The 16,470-nt window shown below is 33.6% G+C and overlaps 1 protein-coding gene across 1 annotated transcript; it reads left to right on the top strand.

Annotated features, from left to right (window-relative positions):
• Positions 1-8,842: 8,842 nt before the first annotated feature.
• Positions 8,843-10,132, top strand: LOC131612497 (uncharacterized). Its single transcript, XM_058884291.1, has 2 exons — positions 8,843-8,970; positions 9,202-10,132. The coding sequence occupies exons 1-2, from the start codon at positions 8,895-8,897 to the stop codon at positions 9,723-9,725; spliced, it is 600 nt and encodes a 199-aa protein (XP_058740274.1). The 5' UTR covers positions 8,843-8,894; the 3' UTR covers positions 9,726-10,132.
• Positions 10,133-16,470: the final 6,338 nt, after the last annotated feature.

Below are 16,470 nucleotides of genomic sequence, written 5' to 3'. Positions count from 1 at the left end.
TGTGATAGCTGTGAGTGAAGACTTAGTCACCGTGAGTTTGAGTCGGTTGTCGCTCTGATACGTAACACCCGGGCGGAAAAATGCATGCTTTTCTGAATTATTTCTTTTGTCGAAATTTGGTGTTGTTTTCGTTTAAAATTGTGAATTTTTGAAGTTGTCTCGTGATGAGGCAAAATGCCGTGAGTTTATTTTGGAGTCTTAAATTTGTGATTCCGCTGCGTGATAATTTAACATTGATGAGTAATTTTTAAAGACTAAACTAATTGCTATGAGTTTTGTGTGTTTTTTGATAAAGTGTTATGTATCTATTTTGAAGGCATTTATGCCGTTATGAAATTTTAAAATTTTATACTTTGATTATCGTATAATTATTGGGTAGAAATGGGGTGTTACATCACTACCTCGCCAGTCATATATATACGCAGGTGATTGACCAAATGCAAAAATGCCTACATGACAGTACAAGTCCACCGGGTGAAAGCATAGTGGCATTGCATACGTGGCACCACTAGAGATGAGTCAATTCAAAATGATGTAGCCTACGTGGAATCACTACCTCACGATACCAAGCACGCCGATGTCTGGTATCCATAATGGGTCCTAATGGAGCTACATCCTTTCGGACCTCCACGGGCACATCGCAATGGCAGCTCAGGTGTGTACAATATACCAATAATGCCGATGTGTGATATCCATAATGGGTCCACAAGGGAGCTACGTTCTTTTGGACCACCACAAGCACATCGCAATGGCAGCTCAGGTGTGTACAATATTCTGATAACGCTGATGTGTGATATCCATAATGGGTCCACAAGGGAGCTACGTCCTTTCGGACCTCAATGTTAAAATCTTTTTGGTTTTAGTCCTTAAGGTTAAAATCTGCAGGAAAATCCGAAGGAAAATTTGCAGGAAACCTGTAGATTTTCCTACGAATTTTAATTTTAGAGACTAAATCCAAAAGAAATTCAATATTTAAAGACTTATTTAAACCTTAAAAAAATCCAATAATATCTTTACTTGATAAAAATATGAATTCTAACCTCTCAAATAAATGATTCATAAAAAAAACTCTTACAAAATTTAAATGCACTTTAAATCTTCTTTAATAAAGATTTGAGATCTCCTCACTAAGTGCAAATTCAATTTTTTTAAATAAAACAAATCCAATTGATTTTGTGCATTGAATGTTTGTTTCATTTTATCTTTAATCAATATCATTGCATATCAATTTCTGCAAAATCTTGGATTAAATAAAACTAAACCAAATTTTTCTTCAAACCATATGCAATTAAATGAACTATACTATCATTGGCGGATTTAGACAATACATATTGGTGGGGCTAAATATAAAAAAAGTTATTAATTAAATATATTAAATAAGAATTAATATTATTTAAAGTAATATATTTATAATGAAAATTGTTTATCAATACGAGACATTAGCAAAAATATTAAAGTGAAAGAGAAATTTGAAAGGTGATGACAGTGTTTCAAAATTTGAACTGGACTGACCAGTCAAATTGGGAATCGGAAGGGTCATCGGTCTAATTTGATTGTCGGGTCAAATAAACTATTAAACTAGTGAGAGTTGGCCAGACCAACCAAAACTAGTAAAAAAATCGACGAACGACGATTCTGGAAAATCGAAGAATAAAATCGACAGATAAACTATAATATTAAAATATAAGTAGAGTTTGTTCATAATTTATTTGGAACAATTTTTCCTCCTTAAAATTAAATTTATTACACAGTGCATTTATTTTATTATTTAATTTATGTTTCAATTAGACTTAAAAAATTTTGATTTGTATTTTGTATTATTTTGTTGGGTTTGATGATTAAGTTTAGAATTTGAATTTAAAAAATAAATTTGTAAAATTATGATATTTTGAAATTTTAAAATTTATTAGGTGTTGTGATCTTTCTAAAAATCAAGTTATCCGGTTTGATTGTTTAATAACTATATAGTTTTGTTATAGAGACCGATTTATTTAACTGAGTTATTCAATTTAATCATGAGGATCAACCACTAATCTAATAATTCGATCAATAACTCAGTGATTCGTCCTCGTAGATTTGATATATATCTTATTAATTAAAGTTGTTAAGTCACTTAGCAACTTTTGGAGCCAAAATTAAGGATAACATTGTCATTTCCTATTTTTATATTCATTTATTATTTATTCTATTAATTTTCTATTTTTTCTTTTAAATAATAAAGTATTATTTATTTGATAATCATCCACTATCTTTTTTCAATTTAACCACTAACTATTTTTATATTATTTATTTATCTTGGCTATTCTAATAACATTAATAATTAATTAAATAAATTTAAAAAACTAAATTTTGAAATAAATACAGCCTCCATTTTGAATTATTTAAGTGAAAATGATACCTAATTAATTAAATAAAATTAATTTTTTATGTATCTTAATTTGAAAATCTTTTCCAAAACAAACATATTCTAATACACTTATATTTCTAGTCGAACATAAAAAGATAAAAAACTCAAAAGAGCACAATAATTTTCAAAAAGCCTTGTACGCCAAGCAAGTAGTTCGAGACATGATGTCTGTGACATTATGCTTTCCGTATATTTATATTTATACAATAACTTCTAAATATTTCGGTCCTTGTAATTTAGCGTGTTTTTGATTTTCGTCTCTGTATCTTTTTTCTTGAGAATGATCCCTCAATGTTAAAATCTTTTTGGTTTTAGTCCCTAAAGTTAAAATCCGCTGGAAAATCCGAAGGAAAATTCGCACGAAACCTGCAGATTTTCCTACGAATTTTAATTTTAGAGACTAAATCCAAAAGAAATTTACTATTTAAAGAATTTATCTAAGAAAAAAAAGATACAGGGACGAAAACAAAAAACACGCTAAATTTGTGACATCACGTCACAACAGTTTTTTGCGACATGACTGAATATGCCGCAGGGGAGCGTGTGGCAACTCATTAGTGACATGATTTTTACGTCACAAATTTGTGACGGGAAAATCACGTCGCAACTTTCTCCACATATATCAAATGCTTTTGTAGTTATAGTGGGCATGGTAGAGTAGGGTCAGAAAAAGCAGAAAGTTAGTGTCGTGATTTTCATGTCACAAATTTGCGATGTGAAAATTATGTTAGTAAACAACTATTTTTTTAACCATCTTTATGATTTAATAAATCTTTTCCAAACTGTTTTGGATTGACAAATTTCTTCCAAAAACCATCTTCTCAATCTTTTGAACGAACTCAACTAGAACAAACTTCTAACTAAATGGTGAAATAGCCATGTAACACAATTTGTGTAATATGCGCGCTAGGAAGTCACATAACATGTCAAGACATCTTTTTGTCTATGAAAATTAGCCAATAAACAATAATAACAAGGGTTAATACCATTTTATCCCCCTGCCATATAGGTCATTTCTGGTTTACCCCCCTGTAAAAAAATTTTCTTGAAAAACAACCTTGCCATTTCAAAATTCTAACTTTTTAGCCCCTAAAGTCAAAATCCGCAGGAAAATCCGAAAGAAAATTCGCAGGAAACCTGCAGATTTTCCTGCGGATTTTGACTTTAGGGGCTAAAAAGTTAGTATTTTGAAATGGCAAGGTTGTTTTTCAATAAATTTTTTTTACAGGGGGTAAACCAGAAATAACCTATATGGCAGGGGGTAAAATGGTAATAACCCTAATAACAATATGAACGTGGTAAAGGGACAAATACGTGTAGCTACTGCAAAAAAACAAAACTGAGACACACTATTGAAGTGTGTATTAAAAAACATGGGTACCTCCCTATGTCAAAAAGAATGTTTTTATCGCCCCTACGAGGATCAACCACTAATCTAATAATTCGATCAATAAATGAGTGATTCGTCCTCGTAGATTTGATGATTGATTCAATTTTTAAAACATTAATAAAAGAAAATTTATATATATATATATATATATATATATAAAAGAAAGAAATATATATTTTTTTTTCATTTTTGTTTCTTTTGTTTTTGTATTTTTTTTCTTGATAAAAACTATCAACCGGTTAAGGTTTCCAATGGGTTAACCTTACGGAATCAAATATTTTCCATATGTTAGGCAATTTATTTGAATTTTGCTAGTAGAATTTGATGGTGAAGGCAGATTCCGGCACTGATAGTGGCAACTAGCATCAGTTGGCTGCTATTCAGATTCAAACTTCATTGCTTCAGAGTTGAGATTCCATACTCACCGCGGTTCACGCCCTTCTTTTGCAAAGACCATGTTATTTATATATATAATTCTCTTATGTCTATTTTGTCAAACATCAAAAGGTACTAAGAAAAAGTACTATTATGATAAAAATTATGGAAATTTTTTTATCCACCTCCTAACCTTCTTGGTCACCTCTGGTGAATTTAAAAAAATGTCCATTGTTTCGAAAGTTCATTTCCGAAAATGTATTTTTATTGAAAAAAAAGGTGTTTTGGGAAATACATCTCCGAAAAGGTGAATATTTTAATGAAAAATATATTTCGGAGATGCATCTCCGAAATAAAGTTGTTTTTCAGAAAATTGATGTATTCGGAAGTGTATCTCCGAATTCACCCCCCTTGGAGAAATTCGGAAATGTACTTCCGAAATAAGGTCTGGACAGAAGAGAAATAACAAACAAGAACGATTCGCTTTATTTAATCGGATGAAGATTACATCGATCACATTACATAAGATTAAAGTTACATATTGTTAAACACGAGTAGGTGAGGATGAGTCAACATTTTGATAACGTCGGCCCCCGATCTTTGAAGTTTCGCGTCCAACTCGATCGGACCCTTCGAAGAAAATCGATCGAACGTTGTCCACAAAACCGCTAAATCTTCGTCGTTCTTGATCTCAAAAGGTGTGAATTCAATGTCTCCCTCGTCGTTAAGCGATGGCGAGCGGTACTCGAGCTTGACAACCTTTCGATTTTCGGGATATTGCAATAGCGTGTGTTGTATTTATAGACTTATTGGATCAACGATGGCCCAACAAACCTTATCTTGCTTCAGTGGTCTTTTCGGAAATGAATTCCGAAAATTGGAGGCAGACTAGTATATTTCGGAAGTTCATTTCCGAATTATGCAGAAACAAATGTAAATTTTGCATTTTGTTGATTGCTTAGTGTTTTGTGTAAAAAATACAAAAGGAATTCAAAATAGACATAAATTAGACAATGATGACATAAAACATACTTATATTATATATGTATTGAATCGGTCCGATTTTACATGATAAACAACAATACATACAAAAATGGTCATTACAAACAAAAAACGATCCGGAACAAACTAAAATTCACTGAACCAATCGGTGGATCCTAAGTCCAAAATAGGTACGTTCTTCGACCGCTCTCTATTTTGCTCGCGCTCTTGGCTTATCATTTCTTCAAACTCCGCCATTCTTGAAACGAAAAGATCCGGCCAAGTCTCCGCCTCATTTGAACGATGTGTTGTCCATTGACAAGAAGTAGTCGGTATAGGACACCCCGGTTTCAAAAACACTTGGACGAAGTGCCGCGATCGTAGATACCCGATGCATATGATGCGGCTCGACGCGTCCAATGGCGGTCGACTATGAAGTGGAAAGAAAGTCTCACTTAGTCCAAACCTCGTCAAATCGACACACACCATATCATATGCACTTGCTATTAGATGACCCATATCGGGGAATGACATCCACTTCGAAACCGGAGCGATACAGGTAAGTGATGGAACAAGTGAATCATGAATTTTCGCAAACTTTTCTTGATTTTCATATAGTCGGCCGTAGATGTCCCGATACAAAGTCAACTCCGCAATAAGTTCCCGTCGGACTAAAGTGTGATTATTTTCCCCTTTACCGAGCGAACCCGCAACGACCCGATATCCACAATTGTCGTCGCCTCCAACATCAACGATGTTATCGATATATTTGTGCATAAAAAGTGGCATCTCATCAATGTAGACAATCAGTGATTTTTTGATCGGCGGTGTACGAGGTGGCTTCGAAATACGGGCTCCTTTGTTACCACTACACTTAGACTTCGGTGTCTCATGAATTTCCAGAAACAATGCACCAACATGTTCAAAGTAGGAAGGAGATTGTTTTATTGATGTGTCTTCTTGTGTAACTTTGGACTTTTTCGGTGCACCTTTCGTTTTAACCGGTTGAGATGGCGGTTTCAAATCGGTGGTCTCCGGAAATTCAATTTTTCGCAATTGTTCTTCTATGTGCATTTTCATTGTGTCATCCGCTTTAGCAAACTTCTCCATTATCACTTCCAACTCGTCGGAGATGGTGATTTTGGAGTCATTTTCTTTCGGCGGGTCAAAATCATCAAAACGAAGCTTCTTCCAATGGTCGGCTACCTCATCCATGCGTATTGGTGAATTCAACTTCTTCTTTTTTGAAAGTATACAAGCACATGGAAGGCCGTATGTCTTTCTAATGGTGCACCCACATAAAGAACTATTCGGACCCGTGGTCTCCGACCGCTTCGCTTCATGAAATAAAAAATTCAAACCCGATCGGGATATGTTGTAAATCAGTTGGGAGAATAAAATTTGGCCCTTATACCGGTGTTCCATAACCGTCTTGCTCCGACCGAATGATGTTTGAATTTCATTGTGTTGATTTTCAAGCATTTGGTTCACGGTGTCCCATCCCCGACACAAATCTCCCTTGCTATCACCCAACCATCTCTTGAAGACCGCATGTGCGGATTCAACTCGGTTAGTCGTGGTGCAACCAAGATGTCTAACTCGATATTTCCAAGCGCACACGACTTTTTCCCTTACTTTGTCAAGAATGGTGGATTCGACGTAATGACAAAAAGTCTTAATGGAACCACACAAAGACCTAAAGTGTACCAATTTCTCGGTATACACCTCTTCGGAGTATGTATCTAAAATTTCCCTCCATGCCACCATTATCCTATCAACCACAACACCGACTTTGATAACTTTACCGTTTTCATCCGGCCTATCTTTTGTCTCAACCGCGGGTTTCAACTTACTTCTCACGTTGCAAGTTATGTGATACCGACAAAGTAACGCGGTCGATGTCGGGAAGACGATATCGACCGTTCAATAAAGCATTGTCCCGGTCGGTGACAATGACGTCTGGCATAACCTTTTAATCAACCAACAAAGACTTGCATATTCCCAAAGCCCATGTAAAGTTTTCTTCTTTTTCACACTCCAAAAAAGCAAACCCGACCGAATAAGTCTTGTCCGTTGAGGTCACACCGACGATCTCTAGAAGAGGAAGCCTATACTTGTTTGTCTTGTACGTCGAATCCATGACAAGAACGGTTAGAAATGTGTTGAACAATTTGATACTTTCGGGATGAGTCCAAAAAATATCATGCACCGTAACTTTGTCCTCGGACGTTCGGAAGCTTGACACATATTTGTTATCGCCTAATAGTTTCAAAAGTTGTTGCATTTCCGAGCGAGGGCCCATTTTCAAAACTTTGAGATTGTGTCGTTCATTGTAAACTTGCGTGATATTTGAAACGCTATCCGGTTTTTTACGCTTCAAATCGGCAAGTATGTTGCGAGGCGCCACTTTGACTATCGATAAATCCGAAATCACATTCTTCTCTTCGCGGGACAAACGACACGCAATTGGATACCCGTGTAACTTGGCATCCAAGGCATGATTATGAACTCCACAAATGACGCTTAAACGCCACAAATCATCAACCCTCTGAGTAGCACGCAACTTAAACGGACACCCGCACTTTCTCGATCTTGTGTCTTCGTGTTTTAGCACCCGGTTTGATTGTGCATAACTCCCCCCCCCCCCGTTCGCAATTCAAAATAACGAAAGCTTTCCGCCTACTATTTCCATTGTCGGACCTTAAAATAACAATTCCAAATCCAAGTTTACTAGCTTCGTTCCAAACCCAATCAATCAAATGCTCGCGACTACCGAAGCTCCGATCATTTGTAAATTGTTGACATCAACCGCATTGATCATAGGTTTAACGTCGATAACCGGATCGTTATTAACGTTGACAACTTCCGAAACTACTGCGTCATCGTCTTGCACAATGTTGTCCGGATGCACCATACCTATCATATGCAAAAATTAGCAAAATTGGCCAAAACTGTTTTTTTAACTGCAAGGGCATATTTCGGAAGTTCATTTCCGAAATTTGTTAGGTAATATATTTCGGAAATGAACTTCCGAACCATCGCAGGTTTCAGCATTAATTTGTTGAATCAATGTAGTGAAATAGGGGATGAAATGAGAGATGTTTACCTCAAATTGTAGCTTTCTATGCTCCCTTTAACGTGATCAACGGTTTGAAACTTGATTTTGAGACGAAAAATGGATGGAGATTGATTGAGTTTTGGAGAGGGTTTTGAGAAGTTTTGGAGAAAAAATGATGAAATAGTGAAGGAGGGAAAATTGTATATGCAGGAATATTTTCGGAAATGAACTTCCGAAATATTCACGGTTTTGAATTTTTTTTTACTTCGGAAATGCATCTCCGAAAATACCACTTTTTTGGTGTTTTCGGAGATTCATTTCCGAAATGTATGAAAAATCTTTTAAAAAAATAACTTCGGAGATGCATCTCCGAAGCAGAGGTAATTTTGGGATTTCGCTAGGGGTGACCCCATAGGGAGGTGGGTAAAGAAATTTTCAAAATTATTACCAGTAACTAACAAACAAAAGAAGACCATTTTAAAAAGATGAAAAATACTTGAATTATGTTTATTTTTTTATACGGAAAGCATAAGTCCACATCTACAACTTTTTCTTTCTTTTGTGTCATAATTTCCACAGAAAAACCACTATAAATGCACTAATCATAGACCTACATAAACAACATTCCTCCAAACACAAACTTAACGAAAGTTCCAACCTGTTCCGGTCACTAGCAGTAAGCCATGGCATCTAAATTTGTCTCAAGAAGTTTGGTTATAGTCTCCCTTCTAATATCTCTAGCCCTGCCACCCACTCTTGGTAAGTCTCCAAAACCTCTAAATTGTGATACTATGGAACATCGATACCTCTAAACAAAGACATTTTTAATGTGCGATACGTGTCAGTTTCTAACACTACCACGTCAGTTTCTAACACTAACGACACATATGATTATATTCAATTTATTATCAGTGTTGATATGTTAGTCTCGTGTCTAGTGTCCATATTTGATTGACTAATGAATTAATATGACAATGTTGATTAATGCAGGAGGAATAGAATGTGAGAATCTAAGCACAGAAACATGTTCATTTGCTGTTTCATCTAACAGCAAAAGGTGTGTCCTCGAGAAACATGTGAAAAGATCAGGAGAAGAAGCATACACATGCAGAACATCAGAGATAGAAGCTGATAAACTAAAAGATCACATCGAAAGCGACCAATGTATAAAAGCTTGTGACTTAGACAGAACGTCACTTGGAATTTCATCAGACTCACTTCTGGAATCTCGTTTCACAGAGAAGCTATGCTCTCCACAGTGTTACAAGAGTTGTCCAAATATTGTTGATCTTTACTTCAATCTTGCAGCTGGTGAAGGTGTGTTTCTTCCCAAGTTGTGTGAAGTGAAAGGTGGATCAAATGCTCGTCGTGGAATGGCGGAATTGAAAAGCTCGGGTTATGTGGCACCAGGACCTGTGCATCCAGTGGAGTTGGTTGCTTCAGCTCCACAGCCAATAGGGGATGTGGAGTTGGCAGATGAACCTGTGGTTGCTCCAGCATACCCACCATACTAAAAATATGTGGAGTTTAATTAATTTTAAAGAATAAAGAAATTAAGAGTACTACTATATATTGTTAGAAAATCAATACAATCGAATAGAATCGAGGCTAGAATCGTGTACGGAACACTTTCCTTATAGTATTTCAAGCACTCCCAATTTGTCTTGGAGTTTCTACGCAGGAATTCCCAGGATAATTCAGCCTTATCGAGTTTGCGCAAGACCGGCGAAAACTCGAATGTAGCGAAGAGTGCTCTGGAATTATTCTAAAGGATTTGCATTTTTTCTGATTAAGAATTCTGAATCCAAAGTTATGATTTTATAGGCCATGTTGATATTGTTTCACAAGGTAGCGACCCTTGGTGAAACAATTTCTTTTCCAAGAGTTATGACTTTTGGCCCACAGCATGGTTCACCAACAGTTGCAACATTCCATGAAGAGTTACCACTCTTCGAATTCAAAATTCAAATCATAACATATTTTCCTTGTCATTTTGGAACACAATCATATTATTAATTATAATTAATAATTTGCAACAATCCCCCACTTGTTCTAATAATGACAAGTCTAATTCCAGAATATAGAAAGCAAAAGAGTGTTAATACAGTTAAGTATCTTTCGATTTGAACTTAACCTTAGTAAAGACAACGCAAAGCCTAATCGGAACGTTAGGTAATGCTTTGAACCGTTATCCCATGTGATCAGACCGGCGTTACTATACACACACTCTTTAAAGGTTCTTCGCCTACATATCTCGCCTAGCACTATTTATGGCCATGTGCTTTTCCTGTTTTCATGAATTTTCCATGAGAGAAACTCCAACTCTCACTTTAAGACGGCACCATCTTGAAATTCATATAGATGAAGTTCAGTTTGTATCTATTTCTTGAGATACATATCCTCCTCGATATAGAACTTCATTAAGAGTTTCTAAAAACTCAACCCTCAATTATGTAATAGTCAACATTGTCACAAATTGTTGCACCATCTTCCAAATCAACGACTTGTTGTTACCCATTGAATCTTAGGTTAAGATGTATTAACTTCAGATTGGGTTGCTATCATTGTTGGAACACTTATTCAAGGAGTTTCAACCTCACACCTCTTGAGGTTGTCTTTACTAAATCCCTGGCCAGTAGTTTAGTAAATGAAACATTCAAATTATAGATCAATCGTATATATGTGAATTAAATGATTACATCTTTAATCAATTTTCTCACGAAAGAATATCTAAGGCCTCAGTGCCCAGATTTTTCATTTTACACTTACACCTTTGAAACATCATCTTTAGCCAATGGAACTTCCAACAGAAAGTCCTTCAATCATTCAACTTCTTTGACCAGTGGAAGCGAGATCCATACACTATGGATCCATGGTCAAAAGAGTGTTGCTTCTTTGTTTCTTGATCTTCCAAGAAATCTCACCACCAACTAGTGTAAGTATATGATCCCCAACACTCGATATCCAACTCATATTGGTATATCCTTCTTATATGGCAGGAAACCTACCATAACGGAGGTCAAGATTTTGGTTTTTTAAAAGATAATCAAAAATCCTTGTGATAGCCTCCTAATGTTCACCATTTGTACTTCTAGTAAATCTACTCATTTACTAAGTGCAAATTCTATGTCAGGTCTAGTACATTATATTAGAAAACCAATTTCACTTGCGTATTCTAATATAGCCACATTTCTTCCATCATCATTTTGACACTAAGATCAAATTGAATATTCACTTTCTTGAAACGTGATAGTTTGAACTTATCAAGAACTTTCTCAAAGTGTCTTTGACTAAGTTTATAACCCCCACTATTTTTGCATTACTTTGATCTCCAAAAGAGTTTCAATTAGTCCAAGATCTTTCATCTTGAATGTGGTTTTCTCAACCCCCACTCTTTCGTTTTACTTTGATCGCAAAGAGTGCCCATTATTTCAAGATTTTTCATCTTGAATGTGGAAGTTAGAAACCTCTTTGTTTCTAAGATTTCATTCGTCTCTTTGATAATGATCAACATGGAGACAAAGGAATATCACAAAATTCTTACACAACTTTGTGTACAAACACTTATCATAAGAATTAGATGAAAAGGTTTTTAGATAATCATGCATGAAGATGCAAGAAGGTTTTTAGATGAAGTGAGAGATTAAATTATGAGCAATTTAAAATAAGTAGAATGAATTGCAATGAGTACCTTAGTTATGTTCACTTCTCTCAAATCTTCTCTTGAACTTCTATGTTCAACCTTCTTGATCAACCACATCATTGATGTACATGACACTTTAGATCCTTTTCTTATTTGATAACCTTTGTCTTCATCAAAACTAAATATAAGATGTATTCTTCACAATCTCCCCCTTTTTGATGATGACAAACTCTTTGAATTCTTGTTTTGATTAGATTGAAAAGTCTCCTTCTAAGTTATGTGTATCACTCTTAATTTGCGAACCTTGCAATGACAAAGTCAACCTTTTGATGTCATTTTTTCGATGCTTGTTTAATCAATACAAAGATTTGACAAGCTTCCACACCTTTTGTTCATTACCAAGAAGCACATAACCTTATGATTTTTTCATGTAAATCTCCTCATCGAGATATTCATTTAGGAATGTCGTTTTGACATCCTTTTTGATGAATCATAAGGTCATGCTAGGAAGTCAAAGCAAACAAAATTATAAATTTCGTTGTGCTTCCTTCTAGTACATATGTGTTAAAATAATTAACACATTCATTTTGTCTAAAACCCTTGGTTAATCATCTATCTTCCTAGATGTTTAATGTACCATCACTATGATACTTCTTTCTAAACAAACACTTGCATCCAATGGGTAGATCGACAAATTCCCAAGTATGATTTAACATACTCAAATCCATTTCTTCTTGGATAACATCATGCCAAAAGGATGAGTCCTTTAAAGTTATTCCTTGTAACTCTTAGTACCATCTTCCACTTGAAGAGTAATATGAATCTTACGAACAAATCTCTCACTATTTCCTTCTACACAAGAGAAATAAGTCGAAAAGCAATTTTGTTCGATTTTAGATCCTTAGCATTTTGGACTTTCTGCTTATTCTAAGTTCGATTTGTTTTTTCAACAATCATTGACGAACTTTCGATTTATTTTTCAATAAATCCATAGAGAACCTTCCTCACAAGATTTTCATTTGTGGGAATCTTGAATTCCTTATCCTCCGCGATAAGATTCTCAAATTCCACATCTCGAAATTCAATAGTAAATTCGACTCCAAATTCATAAATTTATATAAATCATGATCCATTTTTTAATGATCTTTATATGTCTTATAATAATAAGTCTCGTTGAATACAAACAAATATTCTCATAGAATCCAAAGTATACCACAAAATTTCAATTCAACGTATTTAGCACTATGGTACATTAACAAACTAATTACAATATGCTTTATAATTTTATTCTATTTTAAATTTTATATTAGTGCAGTGCTATGTAACTTAATACAAATATTTTTTTAACATAACAAATAGCAAGCTATTTAATCAATCTCATAATTTTTTTTTTCATGAAAATTACTGCACCTTTTTATTGTACCTTTGAAACGTTACATTGCAGTAAAATACAAAATCAGTTCATAATTTTATATGATGCGTCGCGTTCATTTATTACCGTTAAGTGATTTATTTCAAATCCACACAGAACCAATCTATATACATGTTCTTGAAACAAAAATAAGAACTATAATATACATGTATATAATATTTTATTGTTGTGCATCATAACTGTTATTACTATATATAATTATGATTATTATAATATATACATCAATGGCACATTTTTAATATAAAACAAAAGTGAAACGTAAAAAGAGATACAACTGTTATATATATGTTCAGAGGGGTAAATGGAACCAACAGAGTATTATCAATTCTAATTTAAAAAGTATTATTACCAGAAAACATAATACTGATAAATCTCGCTTTAATATCAACCATTAGAAATTTTATTTGATCTTAATATTATGATTTTTCATGTTGTTGCAGTTTTTATGAAAAATATTAAAAACGTACCCGAATTCATGATGTATATTCTTCTTGTGCTTAGAATGTGTATGACACAATAGTTCATCTTTTAATACTTGAAACGGAAGCCTCGGTTGCCATTACTTGACATACTATAAGATTGTTAGAAAATCAATACAATCGAATAGAATCGAGGCTAGAATCGTGTACGAAACACTTTCCTTATAGTATTTCAAGCACTCCCAATTTGTCTTGGAGTTTCTACGCAGGAATTCCCAGGATAATTCAGCCTTATCGAGTTTGCGCAAGACCGGCGAAAACTCGAATGTAGCGAAGAGTGCTCTGGAATTATTCTAAAGGATTTGCATTTTTTCTGATTAAGAATTCTGAATCCAAAGTTATGATTTTATAGGCCATGTTGATATTGTTTCACAAGGTAGCGACCCTTGGTGAAACAATTTCTTTTCCAAGAGTTATGACTTTTGGCCCACAGCATGGTTCACCAACAGTTGCAACATTCCATGAAGAGTTACCACTCTTCGAATTCAAAATTCAAATCATAACATATTTTCCTTGTCATTTTGGAACACAATCATATTATTAATTATAATTAATAATTTGCAACATATATTTAGTTTGTGCTACTAATAATGAAGTTTGTACCTACATAGAAGTGTTTTGGAATATCGCTCTATAGGTATGGACAAAAAAAGTAATATATTTGAGCTGCAAGAGACATTTTTTGTGTGTGTGTGTTTTGGATACTAATAATGGATGAAGATGAATAATTTGTGCTGTTTAGAGTTCCTTCCATTTACTTCTTTTGTTGCATGTTCTCATTTTCATCTATTAAACAACAATTCATTTATGTATCTTAATTTGAAAATCTTTTCCAAATGTGTTTGGTTCGGGGTAGATGGAGGGGAGGGGAGGGGAGGGAACATTTTTAATTAAATGTGTTTGGTTCAAATTTTATTAGGGGAGGGGAGGGAAGGGGAGCAAAACCCCTCCAAAACACACTTTTTGCGTTCCTTCAAATCGGAGGGATTTGGAGGGGAGGGGAGGGAATCTCAAGTTTAACATTTTAAAAATTATTATAATTACGATAGTATCCTCAGTTTAATTTTAATATTTTAAAATTATTCATTTTCTTTTGTATTATTGCTCTCTTCTGTGTGATTTTTCTCAATTGCTTCTATCAACTTATTATAATTATTCTCCACCTTCAAATTATTTTGAAATTTTTGTCCTTAATATAAATCATAATCATTTCACTTTTTTGATTTTTTTTATAACTCTTTTATGTTTATTTATGTTTTTTTCTAATTTTGTTATGTATCCTATCATATTTTCTTTTATATCAAATTTTAAAATTTTCATTTTAATTAATTAATTTATTTTATTAAAAAATTTAAACCATTTATATTTAATACTAAATTATTTTATGTGTTAAATAATTCATTACGATTTCAAAGTTGTTATCAACATATAGTTTAATTTGTTTTTGAACATTTTATTCGAATTAAGTGAACTCAAATTTTTAACGTTATGTAATAAATTATAACTTTTTAGTCGCTCAATATTAGAAATTTTACTAACAAAAAAATATGTATAGATTTTTCACATTTGAATATCATATTGTATCACTTATATAAGATAATAAGGATAAAAATGTAAATTATTAATAAAACCCCTCCCCTCCCCTCCTCTCCTGAACCAAACATATTTTTAATTAAAATCCCTCACTTCCCCTCCCCTCCCCTCGTTTGAACCAAACACTTATCTGATTAAAAAAATCCCCTCACCTCCCCTCACCTCCCCTCCCCTCCATTAAAATCCCTCCCCTCCCCTCGCCCTCATTTGAACCAAACACACCCAAAGATATTCTAACTCACTTATATCTCTAGTCGAACATAAAAAGATACAAAACTCAAAAGAGACCAATATAATTTTCAACAAACCTTCTACGCCAAGCAAGTAGTCAGAGACATATCTGAGACGTTATGCTTTCTACGTATATTTATATTTATACAACAGCTTATAAATATTCATTAAAAAAAAGTTTGAATATTTATTTGTTCCCTGTAACTTAGCGTGTTTTTGATTTTCGTCTCTGTATTTTTTTTCTTGAGAATGATCCCTCAATATTAAAATCATTTTGGTTTTAGTCCCTAAAGTTAAAATCCACAGCAAAATCCGAAGGAAAATTCGTAGGAAACCTACAAATTTTCCTACGAATTTTAATTTTAGGTACTAAATCCAAAAGAAATTTAATATTTAAAGACTTAAAGAAATTCTAAGCCCTAAAAACATGCTAACTTTGGAAAGAAATTTTAACTTTAGGACTAAAAACAGCTAATTTATAGGGACCAAAACGACTATTTAAACCTTAAAAAAATCCAATAATATCTTTACTTGATAAAAATCATTTATAATAAAAAAAGCTAGATGAGAACTTTGACAAGTTTGTCAAGTGTCGCTCTCTCATGCTTTCTCACAACTTTTTTCACAATCTATTTATAGTAACTTTTAATACTTATGTATATTTTAATATTTTATTTTTTGATTTTTCATTTGTATAACATAATATTTTTTGGGAATCTGAAAGAACCGTTCTTTACTCTTCATAGCCTTTGCCGTATTTCTCATTCATTTTTTTGCCTATTCAAATCTCATTCATATTCAATCTTCTCTCATAGCAATTAATTTTTTTTATTTCCAATTAATTATTCATGGAATCAATCATCTTCTACATCGATATTGCT

The sequence above is a fragment of the Vicia villosa genome, linkage group LG1 (assembly GCF_029867415.1).
Source record: "Vicia villosa cultivar HV-30 ecotype Madison, WI linkage group LG1, Vvil1.0, whole genome shotgun sequence".
Classification (NCBI taxonomy): Eukaryota; Viridiplantae; Streptophyta; class Magnoliopsida; order Fabales; family Fabaceae; genus Vicia; species Vicia villosa.
Note: the sequence above shows the minus strand (reverse complement) of the source record. Positions and strands in the feature narration are given on the sequence as shown.